Source organism: Oncorhynchus keta, chromosome 13 (assembly GCF_023373465.1).
Source record: "Oncorhynchus keta strain PuntledgeMale-10-30-2019 chromosome 13, Oket_V2, whole genome shotgun sequence".
NCBI lineage: Eukaryota > Metazoa > Chordata > Actinopteri > Salmoniformes > Salmonidae > Oncorhynchus > Oncorhynchus keta.
This window is the reverse complement of record NC_068433.1, coordinates 32,128,015-32,151,631: the sequence shown is the minus strand read 5'-3', so window position 1 is coordinate 32,151,631 and position 23,617 is coordinate 32,128,015. Positions and strand designations below refer to the sequence as shown.

The window sequence follows — 23,617 nt, the reverse complement described above, 5'->3', positions numbered from 1 at the left end:
CGCGCATGCAGACACACACACACATGCGCATGCAGACACACACACATGCGCATGCAGACACACACACACATGCGCATGCACACACACACACACACACACACACACACACACACACACACACACACACACACACACACACACACACACACACACGTGCGCATGTAGACACACACACACGCACATGCAGACACACACACACACACGTGCGCACGCAGACAGACTCCAGGTTGATGAGACTGATGTTATTGCTTTATCCCAGGAGGAAAGGGAGAATCGGGTGAGGTCATTGTTCTACTCAGCTCTGCTTCGTACATGACCTTATCCCAGTCCCACTCCTAGTCTCACTCCCTGTCCCAGTGACATTCCCACTCCCAGTCCCACTCCTAGTCTCACTCCCAGTCACATTCCCACTCCCAGTCTCACTCCCAGTCCCACTCCCAGACCCAGTCCCAGTCCCAGTCCCATTCCCATTCCCAGCCCTACCATGCTGTAGACTGGACTACACTGCGGTCTGTTTTGTCTAGTAGCCATGCTGTAGACTGGACTACACTGTGGTATGTTTTGTCTAGCAGCCATGCTGTAGACTGGACTACACTGTGGTCTGTTTTGTCTAGCAGCCATGCTGTAGACTGGACTACACTGCAGTCTGTTTTGTCTAGTAGCCATGCTGTAGACTGGACTACACTGCGGTCTGTTTTGTCTAGCAGCCATGCTGTAGACTGGACTACACTGTGGTCTGTTTTGTCTAGCAGCCATGCTGTAGACTGGACTACACTGTGGTCTGTTTTGTCTAGCAGCCATGCTGTAGACTGGACTACACTGCGGTCTGTTTTGTCTAGCAGCCATGCTGTAGACTGGACTACACTGCGGTCTGTTTTGTCTAGCAGCCATGCTGTAGACTGGACTACACTGCGGTCTGTTTTGTCTAGCAGCCATGCTGTAGACTGGACTACACTGCGGTCTGTTTTGTCTAGCAGCCATGCTGTAGACTGGACTACACTGTGGTCTGTTTTGTCTAGCAGCCATGCTGTAGACTGGACTACACTGCGGTCTGTTTTGTCTAGCAGCCATGCTGTAGACTGGACTACACTGCGGTCTGTTTTGTCTAGCAGCCATGCTGTAGACTGGACTACACTGCGGTCTGTTTTGTCTAGCAGCCATGCTGTAGACTGGACTACACTGCGGTCTGTTTTGTCTAGCAGCCATGCTGTAGACTGGACTACACTGCGGTCTGTTTTGTCTAGCAGCCATGCTGTAGACTGGACTACACTGTGGTCTGTTTTGTCTAGCAGCCATGCTGTAGACTGGACTACACTGCGGTCTGTTTTGTCTAGCAGCCATGCTGTAGACTGGACTACACTGCGGTCTGTTTTGTCTTGCAGCCATGCTGTAGACTGGACTACACTGCGGTCTGTTTTGTCTAGCAGCCATGCTGTAGACTGGACTACACTGCGGTCTGTTTTGTCTAGCAGCCATGCTGTAGACTGGACTACACTGCGGTCTGTTTTGTCTAGCAGCCATGCTGTAGACTGGACTACACTGCGGTCTGTTTTGTCTAGCAGCCATGCTGTAGACTGGACTACACTGCGGTCTGTTTTGTCTAGCAGCCATGCTGTAGACTGGACTACACTGCGGTCTGTTTTGTCTAGCAGCCATGCTGTAGACTGGACTACACTGCGGTCTGTTTTGTCTAGTTGCCATGCGGATAAGGGGGTGACGCAGTTCCTGTACGTCAAACTGATGTTACGTTACGTTACAGGCGTGTTAAGCCGGAACGCTTCGAAGAATCGTGGCAGGCAACCCGGATGTCCAGAGAGGCGTCACTCACTGTCACATCAGATAAATGTAGAAACAAGGTTGTAGGTTAACTGGCCCGGAGAGAGATTAAGAGGAGGGGGTGAGAAAACGTGGGAGACAAATGATATGGAGACTAGGTTGGAAATGAACTGAGGCGCGGAGGATTAAACGAGTGGGGGGAATATACTAGGCGCACTACAGCGATAACTTTGCGAGTTTGTAAATGGTTCCGTCTTTCTTGGGCAACGAGGCGTTCGATGGACGTGATAGACATTTTGACATCAACAATTTGACATCAACAATACGTACACCAGTTACACCAGCAGCGAAGGAATAGTTTGCATCCCTCTTCTCGTTCTCACCCTCTCTGTCGGGGACAACTTCTGTCTTTGTCACTGAGCATTTCTCTCTCACTCTCTCTCCCGCTCTCGTTGCTAGCACATTTCTGTTAGCTGTGGTTGATACAGTATACAGTACACCCCCCCCACTCCTCCCCCCTTTCACCCGCTCTGCTTCAACGGTATGAATGGAGTCCATTATGGAAGACGGGATTTTCCTACGTCGCCAAGGCAACCTGTAGAACCCCCCATATTATGGGCTGTCCCTCCCTAACTTACAGGTCGCTGTGGAGTGGGGGAGAGAGATAAAGAGTGAGAGAGGGACGAAGACACAACGACAGAGCAAACGAGAGCGAGAGAGCAAGAGAAAGTGTCACACAGAAAGAGGGAGAGTACAAGGGGGAGAGCGGCAGAGTGAAAGAGAGAGAGTCTTTCTGTCCAGAAGGAAAGCGTAGACAATATGCTTATCATCAGAGCAAGACATACAGGAGGAGGGAGAGAACGAGAGAGCGAGAGAGAGGGACTTCCTATAGTGTGCAATTTGGCCCTGTCAGGACAAAGACTCACTCCTACACTATAGTTCTGTAGTACACACTACTGTAGATGTTATGACACTATAACACTATTATAACACCCACTTGACATTAGATTTTTTTCTTTATTTAACTAGGCAAGTCAGTCTTATTTTCAATGACGGCCTAGGAACGGTGGGTTAACAGCCTTGTTCAGGGGCAGAACGACAGATTTTTACCTTGTCAGCTCGGGGATTGGATCCAGCAACTTTTCAGTTAGTGGCCCAACGCTTTAACCACTTGGCTACCTGCCCGCCCCAAATTACTACTGCATACACTCATTTAGTATGACCGTATATCCTGTACAGTGTCCCATCAGTTTTTCCTGACCCTGTGACCTGACCAAGAATAACTCTCACATGTGCTCATATAATATTACGCCAGTCATATACTGGTGTGTGTGTCCTTGAAGCGAATGTTGCAATGTTTTAAGAGCGTAACTAAGAGAGAGAGAGTAACTAAGAAAGAGAGTAACCAAGTTGATATGATTCACTTGCTGTGGGTGTGTGTGCTCACCTATCTGTGTGTGTGTGTGTTGCTGCAGAAGGCAGCAGTTCAACTCTACAGAGCTGTGGCCTTCTATTCGTTAATCTGTGACACACTGTAGCTCTCTCCTTTCCCTCCTTCTCTCTCACTGCCTCTCACCCTCTCTCTGTCTCCCTCCTTCCCTCTCCCTCTGTCCCCCTCCTTCCCTCTCCCTCTGTCTCCCTCTCTGTCTCCCTCCGTCTCCCTCCTTCCCTCTCCCTCTGTCTCCCTCCTTCCCTCTCCCTCTGTCTCCCTCCTTCCCTCTCCCTCTGTCTCCCTCCTTCCCTCTCTGTCTCCCTCCTTCCCTCTCCCTCTGTCTCCCTCCTTCCCTCTCCGTCTCCTTCCTTCCCTCTCCCTCTGTCTCCCTCCTTCCCTCTCCGTCTCCTTCCTTCCCTCTCCCTCTGTCTCCCTCCTTCCCTCTCCGTCTCCTTCCTTCCCTCTCCCTCTCTGTCTCCCTCCTTCCCCCTCTGTCTCCTTCCTTCTCTCTCTCTCCCTTACTCCTTCCCTCTCCGTCTCCCTCCTTCCCTCTCCCTCTCCGTCTCCCTCCTTCCCCCTCTTTCTCCTTCCTTCCTTCTCTCTCTCCCTTACTCCTTCCCTCTCCGTCTCCTTCCTTGCCTCTCCCTCTCCGTCTCCCTCCTTCCCCCTCTTTCTCCTTCCCTCTCTCTCTGTCTCCCTCCTTCCCCCTCTGTCTCCTTCCCTCTCTCTCTCTGTCTCCCTCCTTCCCTCTCTGTCTCCTTCCTTCCCTCTCCCTCTCCGTCTCCCTCCTTCCCCCTCGTTCTCCTTCCTTCCTTCTCTCTCTCTCCCTTACTCCTTCCCTCTCTGTCTCCTTCCTTCCCTCTCCCTCTCCGTCTCCCTCCTTCCCCCTCTTTCTCCTTCCTTCCTTCTCTCTCTCTCCCTTACTCCTTCCCTCTCCGTCTCCTTCCTTGCCTCTCCCTCTCCGTCTCCCTCCTTCCCCCTCTTTCTCCTTCCTTCCTTCTCTCTCTCTCCCTTACTCCTTCCCTCTCAGTCTCCCTCCTTCCCCCTCTGTCTCCCTCCTTCCCTCTCCCTCTGTCTCCATCTGTCTCCCTCCTTCCCTCTCCCTCTGTCTCCCTCCTTCCCTCTCCCTCTGTCTCCCTCCTTCCCTCTCCCTCTGTCTCCATCTCTGTCTCCCTCCTTCCCTCTCCCTCTGTCTCCCTCCTTCCCTCTCCCTCTGTCTCCTTCCTTCCCTCTCCCTCCTTCCCCCTCTTTCTCCTTCCTTCCTTCTCTCTCTCTCCCTTACTCCTTCCCTCTGTCTCCTTCCTTCCTTCTCTCTCTCCCTTACTCCTTCCCTCTCCGTCTCCCTCCTTCCCCCTCTGTCTCCTTCCCTCTCTCTCTCTCCCTTACTCCTTCCCTCTCCGTCTCCCTCCTTCCCTCTCTGTCTCCTTCCCTCTCTCTCTCTCTCCCTTACTCCTTCCCTTCCACCCTCTTTACCTCCTTAAAAATGCCATTGATTTTATTACAGCAACAATGAGTCTGCTGTGGCCACGTAATCCACCCATTAAACCATTGCTGGGGGAGGGAGGGAAGAGAGGAAGTCTGCTTCCTTTATGTGTCTCTAACGCCAGCGGGTCTGTCCTGAGGGAGAGGCTTACTGTTAAACATACGCGTTAAAAAAAGTCCCTAGCCACTGTGTTCCACAGACTAGATGGCACTTTGTGAAGCTGGCACTAGGAAAACATGTATATTTTAGATATGAAATGGGCCATGGTTGAGTGGAGATAGGGCATTGCAAATAAATATGTAAGAAGTGTAGTCAGATAGATTATACATCGGTTTATAAAACCCTGTTTTTCTCTTTCGAGAAACAATTCTGGTGTCCATCAATCTACCCCTCCGCCCCCCCCCCCTTCCCTCCCTCCCTTCTTTCATATTGTCTGTTGTTCTTCATTCAGCCCTTTACACGCATTGATTCTTCCCTCGCAGCTGACAAGTGTTAAATGAATACAGTGTCTGTTCTCTCTATCCATCGCTCTTCTTCTTCTCTCCATCTCTCTGTGCTGCTTTATATTTCCAATCTCTCCGTCGTTCCTACATTCCCCCTCTTCTTTCCGTTTCCCCTGATTTTCTCGTCTCGTTTTCGTTCTTCTTTCTTTTTAATTTTACTTCTCCTTGCTGCCCTCCCTCCCTTCCTCTACGGGGGGTTATTCCATCCCCTTTTCTACAAGAAAGTACTATTTTAAACACGTTTCACTTGCACCGAGGGACAAATAGTGCTGGCTCCTGTCTCTTATCAGACTCTCTCTACTTATTCCTTGAGAGGGAGGGGGAACAAAAATCCTGAAAGAAACATCAGGCATAAAGGACAAAACAGAAGAAAAGAAAGGAGCGAGAGAGAGAGAGAAAAAAAGTGGTGTTTGTGTGTGTTGCTGTGTTAGCTAGCTAGTGACTCACTCCCAGTGTGTGACGCAGCTGGGTCAGTCCAGTGAGACTAGCACCGATGCAGATTTAGCCCTAGCCTCCAGCTGCTTAGTATATATAGCCACAATGGGTTCTCCCGTTAACTAATTAATGAAGCTAACTACGCTAACACTAGGTACATGTATACTCCATTGATTTATTCATGAAGCTAAGCTAACTCCGCTAACACTAGGTACATGTATACGCCATTGATTTATTCATGAAGCTAAGCTAACTACGCTAACACTAGGTACATGTATACGCCATTGATTTATTCATGAAGCTAAGCTAACTACGCTAACACTAGGTACATGTATACGTCATTGATTTATTCATGAAGCTAAGCTAACTACGCTAACACTAGGTACATGTATCCATTGATTTATTCATGAAGCTTGGCTAACTATGCTAAGCATGTATACCCCATTGACTTATTCATGAGTTAGGCTAAGTTAGCAAGTGGCATGTATGTTACTGTAGTTAAATGTGTTTATTTCATTAACATATTTATGAAGCTAGGCTAGCTAGGCTAGTGCTCAACTTAATACTCCTCTCTCATCTTCTTCCTGGGAGTTCAATGACGTTCATTGAGCGGCGAGAAGAACGATTCAGACCTCAGGGAGTGTGTGGGTGTCCTCACAAGCATAATAAAACAAGGAACTTCGGTCCCCACAAGAAGAAGAAAAACTGTTTTAGCCTTAGGGGTTAGGTTTAGGGTATGCTGAGTTTTCTATAGTAAACAGGTTTGAGAGAAAGAGAATGTAACAAAACAAGTTAAAAAAACAATGCTGTGAAACAGATACCACAGTGTCACCACAGTGTCACAAACACACACACACACACACACACACACACACACACACACACACACACACACACACACTGAGAAAGGAAACAGAGAAGTTGTGCCGTTAGCAAAAGGTCAACAGCAGCCTTCAGGAGGAGAAGATATAACATGACAACACTCATTATAGAGAGAGAGATAGAAGGAGGGGGACAAGGAGAGAGAGAGAGAGAGAGAGAGGGCCTACAGGCCAGTCAGAGCAGAGCTCAGCAGTGATAGTAATTGGCTGTGATGATCTAGTCCAGTGGTTCCCAAACTATAGGGGGCTCAGTCTTACTCTTGAAAGTTGTAGTAGTGGAATGCACAAGGTGCAATTTTGAAATTGGGTAGTGCATGATCAGTTCGTGTCAGCTAACTTTATTTGATTTAGTTTTTTTAGCCCATAGATATTGTTGTGATTTTATTGTCACTGAAATATCACATGAATACACATTAGACATGGCAAAATGTAAAGAATTGCAAGAAAATGTGCTTTAAAACGGTTACATTTTCTTTGTACCCCATGAAAGAAATGTGTAGAATTGTAAGAAATAAGCTTGAAACCTGCAAAATTCTCTCCACCAACAAGAGGTGTGAACAGTGCTTGTGCCCATAGAAATAGATGTTGCGCGTGCACAAGGGGGGCGTGGGATGTTCCCCAATGCTGGAAGGGGGGCCCCCGGCTGAACAAGTTTGGGAACCCCTGATCTAGTCTAATGTGTTCTATACTCATCTACTCAAATCTTTTATACGTCGATGTGCTCCAGATGGAATAGAGTGTGTCTAGTGAACCAGAATCAAATCGTTCATTCTGAACGGGAGTCACACCTGTTCTCTTTGAATGCTCTTATGAGATTTGGTTCCCACTAGACTCAGATTCTACTAGCTATATGCTCCAGATAGAACAGAGTGAGTCTAGTGAACCAGAGTCAGGACAGACTACTGAAAATCCCCTTGCTTGTTTCATAACAATGATTAGTGACTAGACACAGAGAGAGAGAGAGAGAGAGAGAGAGAGAGAGAGAGAGAGAGAGAGAGAGAGAGAGAGAGAGAGAGAGAGAGAGAGAGAGAGAGAGAGAGAGAGAGAGAGAGAGAGAGACAAAGTTAGCCCAGTGGAAACAAGGTCAGCTCTTTAAAACTGCCCTATGTAGTATGACAGTGTTACGTTACACACACACACTCTAACCCCTGTCACTAAGTAAGCTATGACATAACAGGCTTGGTCTAACTTGGACTCTGTCATAGCCTGACGAATGGAGGACGGTGTTGTGACATAAACTGCCTTCCCGGAACAACTGGCGTCCTGTCGTGTAATGACTGAAAACGCCGCCCCCTCTTTTCCTCTCTTCCTGATCACTCCAGAAGAGCTGGGCTCATATTCATGAGCCGTGTCAGTGTAGAAGTGCTGATCTAGGATTAGTTTGACCTTTTCCTTCATAATGAATTTGATTATTATGGACAGAGGGTACCTGATCCTAGATCAGCACAAGGGCTGGGACCTCATGATAGTATATACAGTGCATTCGGAAACTATTCAGACCCCTTGACATTTTTCACATTTTGTTACATTACAGCCTTATTCTGAAATTGATTAAATCATATTTTCTCTCATCAATCTACACACAATAGCCCATAATGACGAAGAAAAAACAGGTTTTTAGAAAGTTTAGCCATTTAAAAAAAACTGAAATATCACATTTACATAAGTATTCAGACCCTTTACTCAGTACTTTGTTGAAGCACCTTTGGCAGTGATTACAGCCTCAAGTCTTCTTGAGTATGATGCTACAAGCTTGGCACACCTGTATTTGGGAAGTTTCTCCCATTCTTTTCTGCAGATCCTCTCAAGCTCTGTCAGGTTGGTTGGGGAGCGTCGCTGCACAGCTATTTTCAGTTCTCTCCAGAGATGTTCGATCGGGTTCAAGTCTGGGCTCTGGCTGGGCCACTCAAGGACATTCAGAGACATGTCCCTATGCCACTCCTGCGCTGTCTTGGCTGTGTGCTTAGTGTCATTGTCCTCATCCCAGTGCTGCAGAGATGGTTGTCCTTCTGGAAGGTTCTCCCATCTCCCCAGAGTTAGCAACAGATCTGTTCTGTCAGTGTGACCATCTGGTTTTTAGTCACCTCCCTGACCAAGAACCTTCTCCCCCGATTGCTCAGTTTGGCTTGGCAGGCCAGCTCTAGGAAGAGTCTTGGTGGTTCCAAACTTCTACCATTTAAGAATGATGGAGGCTACTTTGTTCTTGGGGACCTTCAATGCTGCAGAAATGTTTTGGTACCCTTCCCCAGATCTGTGCTTTGACACAATCCTGTCTCTGAGCTCTACGGATAATTTCTTAGACCTGATGGCTTGATTTTTGCTCTGACATGCGCTGTCAACTGTGGGACCTTTATATAGACAGGTGTGTGCCTTTCCAAATCATGTCCAGTCAATTGAATATTTTTTTAACCTTTATTTAACTAGGCAAGTCATTTAGGAACAAATTCTTATTTACAATGACGGCCTAGGTACAGTGGGTTAACTGCCTTGTTCAGGGGCAAACGACAGATTTTTACCTTGTCAGCTCGTGGATTCGATCTAGCAACCTTTCGGTTAACGCTCTAACCACTTGGCTCTGGCCGGGCCATTCAATTTACCACAGGTGAACTCCAATCAAGTTGTAGAAATAACTCAAGGATGATAAATGGAAACAGGATGCACCTGAGCTCAATGTCGAGTCTCATAGCAAAGGGTCTGAATACTTATGTAAAAAAAGGTATTTAAGTTTATTTTTAAGGTATTTGCAAAAATGTTTTTGCTTTGTCGTTATGGGATATTGTGTATATATTGAGGGAGAAAAAAAATGTAATCCATTTTGAATAAGGCCGTAACGTTACAAAATGTGGAAAAAGTCAAGGGGTCTGAATACTTTTTGAATGCACGGTAATCACGATACTTAGGTGCCAATACGATATGAGTTGCGATTCTCATTATTCTATTATTCTATGTATTGATTTTATTGCGATTCGATGTTCCAACTATTTTGCAATGAACACTCAGGGAGATAAAGGTGTAGATTCACGGCAGGTGTTTCTTTCGCCTTAGCAGAAGGCAGGAATCGTGGTCACGGGCAGGCAATGGTCATACACAGGTAGGCAAACAGGCAGGCGAATGAAAACTAGGACAAAGGCACAAACAGAATGAACTGAACTAAATAAGGAGCTGATGAGAGCAGGTGAGTAACTCACACAGGTGAAATCAATGAACAATAATGAAAGACAGGGCGACGTTCAAGAGCACAACGAAAGAGAACACAAGATTGACTAAGAAAATAAATACAGAACCTTACATATATTGCTCATTATATGTCTGCTGCAGAGACGCGAGAGAGAGAGCGTGAGGAAATGAGTTTTGATCAGTCAGGGTAATAAAAGTGATGAAAACATGTTGGCTTACTGTTTAAAAAGAAGACGGAGCAGAAGCCATAGGATGAAAAATACCAGCGTTTTGGTGCAAGTACAGCTGACTAGCGCTGGCTAACGCTACCTAGCAACAGCAACATTGTTTTGTCAACATTTGGAGTCAAAGTATAGATATAATATTGTCCAAAAATAATATTGCGTTATGTCACCGTATCTATTTTCTCCGCCGTAACTATTCAGAACTCTGAGTCGACGCCGAGGCTATTTATTGTAGCTTGTGACTGCATCACCTTCCCCATTTATGGTACCTAATTCAAAACCTCATAAACTTTATTAGTATTCTGTCGGGATGACGACCAGGATCATTAAGAGTTATGGTGTGACGTTAAAATATGAGCCTCCGCGGTAAGTAGTGACCAGGATGCTGCAGTGTATGACGAGTTGATGTACTGTCGTAGCGGGATGGTGTGAAATGGAGGGAGTGTCTGTTGACGTCGTAAAATGAAAAATAATCTCAATTGTTGAAAGGCATCGAAGAAGCTGTATGTCAGTCGCAATTGTTTTATTTATTTGTTATTCTACCAGGTAAATTGACTGAGAACACATTCTCATTTACAGCAACGACCTGGGGAATAGTTACAGGGGAGATGAATGAGCCAAGTGTAAACTGGGGATTATTAGGTGACTGTGATGGTTTGAGGGCCAGATTTGGAATTTAGCCAGGACACCGGGGTTAACACTCTTACGATAAGTGCCGTGGGACCTTTAATGACCTCGGAGAGTCAGGACACCCGTCTAACGTCCCATTCGAAAGACGGCACCCTACACAGGGCAGTGCTCCCAATCACTGCCCTGGGGCATTGGGATATTTTTTAGACCAGAGGAAAGAGGGCCTTCTACTGGCCCTCCAACACCACTTCCAGCAGCACCTGGTCTCCCATCCAGGAACTGACCAGGACCAACCCTGCTTAGCTTCAGAAGCAAGCCACCAGTGGTATGCAGGGTGGTATGCTGCTGTCAAATTGTTAACATATTGGTTTTAAATTGGTTGTAAATCTGAGGTTAGTTAGTAGTATATGACATGTTGAGACAAAATGCTAATCTTTTCAGGGATTAGACCCAAGGAAGCTAGGGGAGAGGTCAGAGGCACCAGGGGGTCCCCTTGGGGGATGATGGGGGTTGTAGGGAGAGGTGTGTGTAGGGTAGGGGGGTACAGAAGGGGTAGAGTCTTCACCCTCTAAAGAAGCTTGGGGAGAGGTGTGGTGCACTTGGGGGACTCTACCCCCCTCCCTCCCAAACCACTTTCCACAGGTCCGAGACCTGAGATATTCCCACCTATCAGAAGCCATTTTGTACAGACAGGGATCCATCTGGATCGGCTCGGTGGCTAAACTGCCTTATGACTGAGTCTTTATTCCTTCTGCAACAGACAGGAATCCATCCGGGTGTGCTAATACATTGTTCCACTGCTACAAAGAGTGACCCCCCCCACCCCCCCCCACGAAGGATTATACTGCTATGTTGGTACAGACAGAGACCCAGATCTGTTGCTAAACTGCCTTAGGACTGGGCTCCATCCGGATGTGCTAATACATTGTTCTACTGCTACGGAGATCCAACTCACTAATCCCCGTGAGCGATCATTCTGTGTTGTACTACTGCTAACTAGAGGAGGATCCGGATCTCGCCCGAGGGATTAGAGCGGATCCGCTTTAGACGGACTCAGGATCCGTCCGGATCTGTTATACTGATCACTGAACTCCCAGAGAAAACACTCCACTCATCTCCCTGAAACTAACCAGCTCTAGGACTCGCTCTGGAAGCTTAGCAAGACACCCAATAGCAGACCTGCCCCACGTCCCAACTCAGCCCAGTGTATAGCAGTCTCAGACTGGCTTTGTAATGGTAATCAAAAGTCTTACACTATAGGGAATGGTAGGGTGCCATTTCAGACACGCCCAGGTATCTCCAGCTCTTTCCACGGAGAAACCCCAGGTTGTAGAATCTTTAGTTATGTCAGTCGTTTTGGTGAAGTCCAGCTCTTGTCTATATCAGCCTGAACGTGTATTAGAATCAGCCCCCCTCAAATAATCGATTCTTAACCATGGCCAGAAAAGTGTCACTTCACTGTTCTCCAGTCAGTTTTTCTGTGTAACCAGTGATCAAGAGGCTTGTCTCTGTGGAATCCTATTGCTCGTTGTCATCAGTCTGTGATGTAACCAGTGGCGTCATCAGACTCGTTGTCTCCAAACATGTCATCAGGGGGATAGCAAGTCGGAATAGGGAGTCAGGGGGTTGAGGCGTTGTTGGCGTGGCGATGTAGCATAGTTGTCATGATGATAAGGCATATGTATACGTGTGGTGTTTGAGGGGACAGAGGATGACAGACAGACAGTGTAGGGGGAGGGGTGACAATTTAACGCTGTCACTACCTGTGGAGCGAACAGGGGGGGATTTAAGGACACACACATATGCCAAACAAATACACACACACACACTAAAGAGCATGCATACACACACACACACAATCTCTCTGCATGCTGAGTGACCACGGGGGGAAATTGCAGACCATTGCACAATACAGGACACCACACAAGGGTATCACACGAAAGTAGGCATGCTGCACACATTTCTGTATACACACGTGCACACACTCACATCTATACAGACAAACACATATTCAAACCGAGCAGGGTGTATGGCTTTGCTACCCCTGTCTCATAAATATATGACATAGGACATCTCTCCCTTTACCCTTCTGAAGGATAGTGTGTGTGTGTGTGTGTGTGTGTGTGTGTGTGTGTGTGTGTGTGTGTGTGTGTGTGTGTGTGTGTGTGTGTGTGTGTGTGTGTGTGTGTGTGTGTGTGTGTTGGCTATGAATCACCCACAATACTGACAAACCTGTCACTAAGGTTGAGTCCAAAATGTCTACCTATTTCCTATTTAGTGCCCTACTTCTGACCAGGGCCTATATGGCTCTAGTCAAAAGTAGTGTACTATTTAGGGAATATGGTACCATTTGGGACACAGGTTTAGCCCCAGGAGACTGCCAAGAGGAGCAACAAGCTCAGATTAAACACACCCTCTCTCTTTCTGTCTCTCTCCCTCTCTCTCTCTCTTTCTCTCTTACCCTCCTCTGTCCTTCCCTCTCTCTTCTCTGTCTCTATCTTCTGTCTCGCTCCACCCTCCCTCCTTCTCTCTTTTTCTCTGTAATGGTGTGTCAGTCATCATTAGTTGTTCTTTTGTTTTCTCTTTAATCACCAGCTCTGACATCAACAACCCTGTCACTCACGCTTTGTGTGTGTGTGTGTGTGTGTGTGTGTGTGTGTGTGTGTGTGTGGACGTGTTTAGCTGTACTTGTGGAGAAAAGAACTGGGGACATTTTTGTAGCCCACACAAGGTCAAATGCTATTTCTAGGGGGTTTACAGTGCCTTCGGAAAGTGTTCAGACCCCTTGACTTTTTCCACATTTTGTTACGTTACAGGCTTATTCTGAAATGGATTAAATAAAACATTCTCTTCAGCAATCGACACACAATACCCCATCATGACAAAGTGAAAACAGGTTAAGACATTCTTTTAAAATTATATATAAAAAAATTGAAAATGAAATACCTTATTTACATAAGTATTCAGACTCTTTGCTATGAGACTCGAAATTGACCTCAGGTTTATCCTGTTTCCATTGATTATTCTTAAGATGTTTCTACAACTTGATTGGAGTCCCTCTGTGGTAAATTCAATTGATTTGACATGATTTGGAAAGTCACACTCCTGTCTATATAAGGTCCCACAGTTGACAGGTCTGATGAAACCAAGATGGAAGTCTTTGGCCTGAATGCCAAGCGTCACGTCTGGAAGAAACATGACACCATCCCTACAGTGAAGCATGGTGGAGGCAGCATCATGCCAGTCGTTCCGGGAAGGCAGGAACTGGGAGACTAGTTAGGATCGAGGCAAAGATGATGAACAGAGCAAAGTACAGAGAGATCCTTGATGAAAATCTGCCCCAAAGCGCTCAGGACCTCAGACTGGAATGAAGGTCCACCTTCCAATAGGACAGTGACCCTAAGCACACAGTCAAGACAACGCAGGAGTGGCTTCGGGACAAGTCTCTGAATGTCCTTGAGTGGTCCAGCCAGAGCCTGGACTTGAACCCGATCAAACATCTCTGGAGAGACCTGAAAATAGCTGTGCAGCGACGCTCCCCAACCAACCTGACAGAGCTTGAGAGGATCTGCAGAGAAGAATGGGATAATATATATAATAATATATGCCATTTAGCAGACGCTTTTATCCAAAGCGACTTACAGTCATGTGTGCATACATTCTACGTATGGGTGGTCCCGGGATTGAACCCACTACCCTGGCGTTACAAGCGCCATGCTCTACCAACTGAGCTACAGGACCACTTGGGACCATTTGGGAGAAACTTCCCAAATACAGGTGTGCCAGGCTTGTAGCGCCATACCCAAGAAGACTTGAGGCTGTAATCGCTGCCAAAGGTGCTTCAACAAAGTACTAAGTAAAGGGTCTGAATACTTATGTGACATTTCTACATTTTTAAAAACCTGTTTTTGCTTTGTTGTTCCGGGGCATTGGGTGTAGATTGATGAAGGGGAAAAAAGTTGTTTATTTCAGAATATAAGGCTGTAACGTAACAAAATGTGGAAAAATGTCACGGTCTCTGAATACCTTCCGAAGGCACTGTAGGGTTAGATTTAGGTTTCGGGTTAGGTTTAGGGTTATGGTTAGGTTTTCGGGTTAAGGTTGGGGTTAAAGTTAGGGTTAGGAGTTAGGGAAAATGGGATTTTGAATTAGCTGTGTGTGTGTGTGTGTGTGTGTGTGTGTGTGTGTGTGTGTGTGTGTGTGTGTGTGTGTGTGTGTGTGTGTGTGTGTGTGTGTGTGTGTGTGTGTGTGTACACGGATAGTATGCCTGTAGTGCCAAATGTTGGTTTTAATTTGTGTATCTGGCTAGCATCTCCTGCAGTAACACACACACACACACACACACACACATAATTGGCTAGCCTATCTAATCTAAACACATTCTCTAGAATCAATACACACACACTGCAGGGCTGTAATGGATACTCTAACTATAACCATCAACAACATTGTGTGTCTCTCTCAGTATTGCCACTTATGGACTCTCTCTCTCTCTCTCTCTCTCTCTCTCTCTCTCTCTCTCTCTCTCTCCTCTCTCTCTCTCTCTCTCTCTCTCTCTCTCTCTCTATGTTGACAGATTGTGATGTCAGTCATAATGGTACAAACCCGATTGCTACAAAATGAGAACTCCCCTCCTTCCTCCATCTCTCCTCTCCTCCATCATCTCTCCTCTCCTCCATCATCTCTCCCTCTAGAGAGAGAGAGAGAGAGAGAGATACATTTGTGTGTGTGTGCACGTGTGTGTGTGAAGGCGGGAGAACACAGACAGGCTGACTGGTGGTACAGTGAGAAGGTGTGTGTCAGGACATCCCTATTGTTTCAGCAGGAGAAAGGGAGGAAACGGAGAGAGGGAGAAAGGGAGAGAGAGGGAGAGGCAACAGAGAGGGAGGGAGAAGGGGAAGAGAGCTCGACAGCAGAAGAGCGTGGCACGTCTTTTGTGCCATACATTTACTTGGATAAGATGGGTTAACTGAATAGTTAATACATTCAGTTGTTACACACAGTGTATTTATTATTCATACAGTTGTGTTACATGTATACATATGACAATACTGTATGGACAATATACTATGTGTGATTATACTATATGTACAGTATACGACTGTTCACACATGCTGTGCCATGTTTTATTTGCTTCTGATGGTCCCTGGCCCTAGTTCTATAGGGGTCTTTGTGGTTGTCAACCAGAGAGCAGTATCATGGGTGATACATGCCATGTAAATATCTACTAGACCTTCACATGGTGATTGAGAAGGTGTTGGACTGGGGGGAACGCTCTCAGGTCCTGCTCCAAAGACCCAGAGGAGAAGAGAGGAGAGGAGAGGAGAGGAACACAGAGAGAATGGAGAGAAGAGGGGATAGAAAGGGAGAGGAGGAATGAAGAGGAGAGGGGATAGAAAGAGAGGGGAGGAATGGAGAGGAGAGGGGATAGAAAGAGAGAGGAGGAATGGAGAGGAGAGGGGATAGAAAGAGAGAGGAGGAATGGAGAGGAGAGGGGATAGAAAGAGAGAGGAGGAATGGAGAGGAGAGGGGATAGAAAGAGAGAGGAGGAATGGAGAGGAGAGGGGATAGAGAGAGGAGTACGAGGCTGTGCATGCATTCCTCCCTCTCCGGAATGTCTAAGTGAGTTACTCCTCCCATCCACTCCGCGTTCCGGCGTTCCAATTGAATAGTTTCTCTCTCGCTCCCCCATTGTCTCACTCTCTCTCTCCTTCTTCCTCTCTTCCCTTTTTCTGCCAGGCCGGGTTAAGAGCCTCGGAACGCCGGGAATGCTTGACTGTGTCCCAAATGACACCCTATTCCCTATTTAGTGCACTACTTTTAACAAGAGCCTTTTAACAAAGCCTCTGGTCAAAAGTAGAGCATCATATAGGGAATAGTGAGCCATAACACACTGCCAAGGTCTCCTCTGCACTCCTCTCCTCTGTCTCCCTCCCTCCATTGCTCTCTCCCTCCCCTGTCTGTATCCATCACTTTGTCTCTTTTCTCTCCCTCTCTCACCCTGTCTGGCTCCCATCTATCTCCCTCTCTCTCTCTCTCTCTCTCTCTCTCTCTCTCTCTCTCTCTCTCTCTCTCTCTCTCTCTGTCTCTCGCTCTCTCGCTCTCTCGCTCTCTCTCTCTCTCTCTCTCTCTGTCTCTCTCTCTGTCTCTCTCTCTCTCTCTCTCTCTCTGTCTCTCTCTCTCTCTCTGTCTCTCTCTCTCTCTCTGTCTCTCTCTCTCTCTCTCTCTCTCTCTGTCTCTCTCTCTCTCTCTCTCTCTCTCTCTCTCTCTCTCTCTCTCTCTCTCTCTCTCTCTCTCTCCCCCTCTGTCTCTCTCTCTCTCTCTCTCTCTCTCTCTCCCCTCTGTCTCTCTCTCTCTCTCTCTGTCTCTCTCTCTCTCTCTCTCTCTCTCTCTCTCTCTCTCTCTCTCTCTCTCTCTCTCTCTCTCTCTCTGTCTCTGTCTCTCTCTCTCTCTCTCTCTCTCTCTCTCTCTCTCTCTCTCTCTCTCTCTCTCTCTCCCTTGGCCTCATCCAGTGATTCAACCTTTATCAGTCTTTTGGCTGAAGTATTCTTTAGGAATGTTGATGATCACTGCAAACATCAGAGGAATGCAACATTCTAGAAGGCTCCAGAATTCTTCAGAACACTTGGAGCCACATGGGTCCCTTTCACACTAGATTCTAGAACCCAAATCATGTAACGAAAACATCTTATTTCAACGTTCAAACCACTACGACTAAAATAGTACCAGCTAACTATGGTATTAGGTGACAGCCTTCTCTCACTCTGCATCTCTCTTTGCGTTGTTAGCGAACCCCTTTCCATGGAATCTCAATGAGAGGCTTTAGACTTTGAGGTTTGGGGGTTTGAGGGAATTTTTGGGATGAGGGGGGTTTCTTAATCCTTTCAAGGGTGCACCAGGGGTCTCGGGTGAGGCTGAGGGGGTACAGAGGGGTGCGTGAGGACATTGACCCCTCAGTCCACCACAGTAATAGAAACAGCCTTCTAAGGCAGTTATCCCACGTTCCCACTTCTGGCACCAATGATCATGCAGCCTACGGTGTGTGTGTGTGTGTGTGTGTGTGTGCGCGCGTGCATACGTGCATGCTTTAATGTGTTTGTGTGTGGCCTACGTGATCCCACTTCTGGCACCAGTGTGCGTGCAGCTGCAGGGTAGAAAGCAAAGAACAGAACAGAACAGAATACTAATATCACAGCCCAGTGGTGGCTGGTGGGGTTAGCTATATACCAGAGCCCTGAGATCCCTATAGACCTGCCAATAAGAGAGTGGGAAGACTATGACAGACCTTATTATCTATTGAGACTATCTATTGAGACCTTATTATCTATTGAGACCGTATTATCTATTGAGACATTATTATCTATTGAGACATTATTATCTATTGAGACCGTATTATCTATTGAGCCCTTATTGTCTATTGAGACCTATTATCTATTGGGACCTTTATCTATTGAGACTATCTATTGAGACCTATTATATATTGGGACCTTTATCTATTGAGACTATCTATTGAGACCTTATTATCTATTGAGAATATCTATTGAGACCTTATTGTCTATTGAGACCTTATTATCTATTGAGAATATCTATTGAGACCTTATTGTCTATTGAGACCTTATTATCTATTGAGACCTTATTATCTATTGAGACCTTATTATCTATTGAGACCGTATTATCTATTGAGACATTATTATCTATTGAGACCTTATTATCTATTGAGCCCTTATTGTCTATTGAGATTATCTATTGAGACCTTATTATCTATTGAGACCTTATTATCTATTGAGACATTATTATCTATTGAGACCTTATTATCTATTGAGACCTATTATCTATTGAGACCGTATTATCTATTGAGACCTATTATATATTGAGACCTTATTATCTATTGAGACCTTATTATCTATTGAGACCTTATTATCTATTGAGACCTATTATCTATTGAGACCTTATTATCTATTGAGACCTTATTATCTATTGAGACCGTATTATCTATTGAGACTATCTATTGAGACCTTATTGTCTATTGAGACCTTATTATCTATTGGGACCTTATTATCTATTGGGACCTTATTATCTATTGAGACATATTATCTATTGGGACCTTATTATCTATTGAGACCGTATTATCTATTGAGACATATTATCTATTGAGACCTTAATATCTATTGAGACCTATTATCTATTGGGACCTTATTATCTATTGAGACCTTATTATCTTTTGAGAATATCTATTGAGACCTTATTGTCTATTGAGACCTATTATCTATTGAGACCTTATTATCTTTTGAGAATATCTATTGAGAACTTATTATCTATTGAGACCTATTATCTATTGAGACCTTATTATCTATTGAGACCTTATCTTTTGAGCTTCGCCCGGCAATAGAAAGCTAAAATGTCGACAATAGAACGTTTTCATGTCTTTCATGAAAAATGTCTTATTTTCATGCCTTTGTTCTTCTATTGACCCTCTATGACTACATGAGTTTGTAGAATGTGTTTTTATCATCGAATGTCTGACTGTGCTGGGTGCTCTGTTCTAACAGTCATTGTGCTTGGTCATTTTTTATGTACTCACTATCTCTTCTCTCTTTCGCGTTCCTCCAGCTGTCTGGATCACTGAAGAGGAGGCTGACGGCGACTGAGGGGGCCCACCAGGGGGGCTTACGGCAGGGCCAAGGGCCCGGTAATGGCCCTGGTCTGGGTCTGAACGGTACCTCCGACGGTTCTTCCATGACCCAGGGGTGCGGGGGGCCCACCAAGCGACTCTGCCTGGAGGATGTGACCCTCGCCATGGGTACCAGCTTCCAGCAGAGCTCTTACTCTGGAGGACCCAGTCCTGGAGGTCCTGGAAGTCAGGGGTCACTTGAAGGTAACAGGCTGGGGAATGGGAACAACGGGCTAGGGTCACCCTACTCTATGCCCCCTAAGGCGAGTCCTGGGTCTGGGGGGCCTGGAAGCGTAGGTGGAGGAGGACAATTTCACCCCAATGGAAGCTCCTCGTCGGCCCCATCGGTTGAGCAGGAGCTCCAGGATATTCTGGATGAGTTGACCAAGAACCCAGATCCTTCTCTGCAGGAGTTGGATCTGGACAAGATACTGGGGAATAAAGAGGAGCAGAATCAAGGATCAGGGCCGAGGTACATCCACCCACATTCGCCCAAACGCTCCCCCCAGAGAACCACATCTCACCTGGAGAGCCACCTCACCCACTCCCCAGGCTTTCCACAGGCAGGGTCTACCCAAGTAGGCCCGAGTCTGGCCGGAGCCCCGTACTCCATCCCCCACCCCTCCAAACCCGTTCCCTCGCCTCTCTCGGCTTCACCACACCATTCCTCTTCATCCCAGAACCAAGCACGTTCTCCAATGTTATCCGCCGCCCTCTCCTCTCGACCCGGGTCTACTTGGCACGAGGTATCGCGAGCTCAACAGCTCCAGCAAATGGCGTCCAACTCCAACAAACACCTTTCCTCCAACACCCCTATCCCCCAGAACCAGACCCAGAATCAACCCCAGACCCAGGCCTCTATGCCTCCTCTATCCCAGCAAGGCTCACCCTGGGGCGGGCAGAAACTCCCCAACTCCTCCCCGCTCCACCAACAACCATTCAGCCCGGCTGGAAGCATTCAAAGCCCCCAGGGGTCAATGTCAATCTCCATCCTGGCTCCAGCTCCGTCTGCAGGGCCTTCACCACCCTACCGCCCAGATAAGCTAGGCAGTCCGGCTCTCGCCCAGCCGCCCTTTAGCCCACAGAGTACCCTTATACCTTTAGGAAACACCAGCACATCCAGCACTTCATCCAACATCCAGGGGTCACAAGCCAACTACATGCCCAGTGGAGGTGCACCAACATCAGGCGCCACAAGACCATCTCCCCCCTACCGAACTGACAAGCCTCACCAAAGCCCGGCGCTCCAGTCCCAGCATCAACCTCAACCCCAGAACCAACCCCTACCCCTACCCCAAACCCAACAACCACATCCATACAGCACCCAGAACGGGTCAGGACCCAACAACAACATCTCGAGTCAGCTCTACAAAGCCATGACGGCAGGTCAACCCAGCAGCCTCAAGCTACTCATGCAACAACAACAACAACAACATCAACAACAACAACAGCAACATTCTAACACGCAACAGCTACAGACGAACGCCCAACTGGGCCAACACCCGTCCATGTCCAAACCATGTGGTGGTGGAGTCCCGCACCAGGAACCCTCATATTCCTTCACCAACACCAAGCCCCTCCGCCATTTTGACCTGGACCCCCAGCAGAAGATGGGAGGAGGGGGTGGACCCCCAATGGGCCCTGGACAGGGTGGACCCCCCAACCCCATGGCTGGTTACCGTGGAATGCAGCATGGTGGTGCAGCCGGAACGTCAGTAGCAGCGAACCATGCCCATCTATTACAACAGAGGATGCAGCAGAGAGCAGCAATGCAGCAGGCCGCAGCAGGAATCATGGGGCCACAACACTGTAGAGAGGTGAGTCATGATTGGTAGATTTTACTTCCTGGTTGCAGTATGTAGAGCGGTGATTGGATGGTTATATTTTCTGGTTGCAGTATTTATTGGGGTGCAAAAGTTGTCAATAGTGCCTCCTCTGAGGTCATGTCTGTGTTGGGTTACTGCTTTAGTTGTCTTTTTGTTCAGGGAACTTAATGCTGCATACTTTTATTTTGAAGTTTTTCTCAGGGCCTGTCGCAAATGTTTTCCTTTAGGACTGAGTCCCACTCGTTCAAGGGTTTTTCTTAATTCTTACTATTTTCTACATTGTAGAATAATAGTGAAGACATCAAAACTATGAAATAACACATATGGAATCATGTAGTAACCAAAAAAGGGTTAGACAAATCAAAATATATTAAATATTTGAGATTCTTCAAATAGCCACCCTTTGCCTTGACGACAGCTTTGCACACTCTTGGCATTCTCTCAACCAGCTTCACGAGGGAGTCACCTGGAATACATTTCAATTAATAGGTGCGCCTTCTTAAAAGTTAATTTGTGGAATTTCTTTCCCTCCTAATGCTTTTCAGTTATGTGTGGAGGGATGATCAGTTGTGTTGTAACAAGGTAGGGATGGTATACAAAAGATAGCCCTATTTGGGAAAAGACCAAGTCCATATTATGGCAAGAACAGCTCAAATAAGCAAAGAGAAACAACAGTCCATCATTACTTCAAGACATGAAGGTCAGTCAATCCGGAATATTTCAAGAACTTTGAAAGTCTCTCAAGTGCAGTCGCAAAAACCATCAAGCGCTATGATGAAACTGGCTCTCATGAGGACCGCCACAGGAAAGGAAGACCCAGAGTTACCTCTGCTGCAGAGGATAAGTTCATTAGAGATACCAGCCTCAGAAATTGCAGGCCAAATAAATGCTTCACAGAGTTCAAGTAACAGACACATCTCAGCATCAACTGTTCAGAGGAGATTGTGTGAATCAGGGCTTCATGGTCGAGTTGCTGGAAAGAAACCACTACTGAAGGACACCAATAATAAGAAGAGACTTGCTTGGGCCAAGAAACACTAGCAAAGGACATCAGACCGGTGGAAATCTGTCCTTTGGTCTAATTAGTCCAAATTTGAGATTTCCAACCGCTGTGTCTTTGTGAGACACGGTGTGGGTGAACGGATGATCTCCGTATGGGTATTTCCCACGGTTAAGCATGGAGGAGGAGGTGTTATGGTGTGGGGGTGCTTTGCTGGTGACACTGTCTGTGATTTATTTAGAATTCAAGGCACACTTAACCAGCATGGCTACCACAGCATTCTGTAGATACGCCATCCCATCTGGTTTGCGCTTAGTCCCACTATCATTTGATTTTCAACAGGACAATGATCCAACACACCTCCAGGCTGTGTAAGGGCTATTTTACCAAGAGGAGAGTGATGGAGTGCTGCATCAGATGGCCTGGCCTCCACAATCACCTGACCTCAAACAAATTGAGATGGTTTGGGATGAGTCGAACCGCAGAGTGAAGGAAAAGCAGCGAACAAGTGCTCAGCATATGTGGGAACTCCTTCAAGACTGTTGGAAAAGCATTCCAGGTTGAGTGAATGCCAAGTGTGTGCAAAGCTGTCATCAGGGCAAAGGGTGGCTATTTGAAGAACCTCAAATATAAAATATATTTTGATTTGTTTAAAACGTTTTTGGTTACTACATGGTTCCATATGTGTTATTTCAATGTTTTGATGTTTTCACTATTATTCTACAATGTAGAAAATAGTAAACATAAAGAAAAATCATTGTTTGAGTTAAGTGTTCTAAAACTTTCAACCGGGAGGAAATTGGATGTTAGTGTCGAACTGTTGTGCTTGACTGTTTCTGCTGCTTTGGACTGACTTACGTTGTTTAGAGAATTTACTGAGAAAAGGCTACAAGAACTGTAGCCTTGTTCGTGTGATGTGGTATTCCATCATGAAGTGTTGCTGTCTGCAGCATTTGGAGTTCAGCAAAAGGGGCAAGGTTACAGAGGACAGGATGAGGGGAGAGGAGCAATGGAGAGCACAGGAGAGGTGGGGAGTAGTTGTGGTGGGGAGTGTAGGGGGCAGAAGAGGGGTAGCTACATAGAGGGGGGGCCCCCTGCTGTTTTTCAAAGGGGGATGGAGGAGAGAAGTCAGTGTGTGTGTGGAGGGATGGGGGGCTGTGTTAGATTAATTATGTAGAAGACAGAAGGGAACAGGGAGTGGAGGAATCTCTTCCTTTGTGTAGCAGTACCTTATACCAAATGGCACCCTATTCACTATATAGTGCACTGCTTTTGACCAAGGGCTGGTGAAAAGTAGTGCACTATACCCTATACGCTAATTAAAAGTCACCACAGTCATACATATCTATTTTGTGTATTTAATGTACATGCAGTGGTTAGGAGGGCCCCTTTCCAAGTTCCCTACTTACTTACTGTAAAGACAGGATTCCCTATCTGCTACATCTACCCTAATACACTTCCTGGTTGTAAAATGGGAGAGAAGTGTTGAAAAAGTGTTACAGCGAATAAACAGTCTTAACACGGTGACATGTTTTCATTGAAATTCAAAATAATAATAAAAAGTGTTTCAGAAAAGTGT

At 46.4% G+C, this 23,617-nt stretch overlaps 1 protein-coding gene across 2 annotated transcripts in view; it reads left to right on the top strand.

The window, feature by feature from the left end:
- LOC118376424 (trithorax group protein osa) overlaps positions 1 to 23,617 on the top strand; it is a 152,226-nt gene that overhangs the window by 74,619 nt on the left and 53,990 nt on the right. For both annotated transcript variants that reach the window (XM_052459996.1, XM_052459997.1), the window contains one exon: positions 19,152 to 21,029. In XM_052459996.1, the coding sequence (XP_052315956.1) occupies positions 19,152 to 21,029 (1,878 nt within the window). The remainder of the gene's footprint in view (positions 1 to 19,151; positions 21,030 to 23,617) is intronic.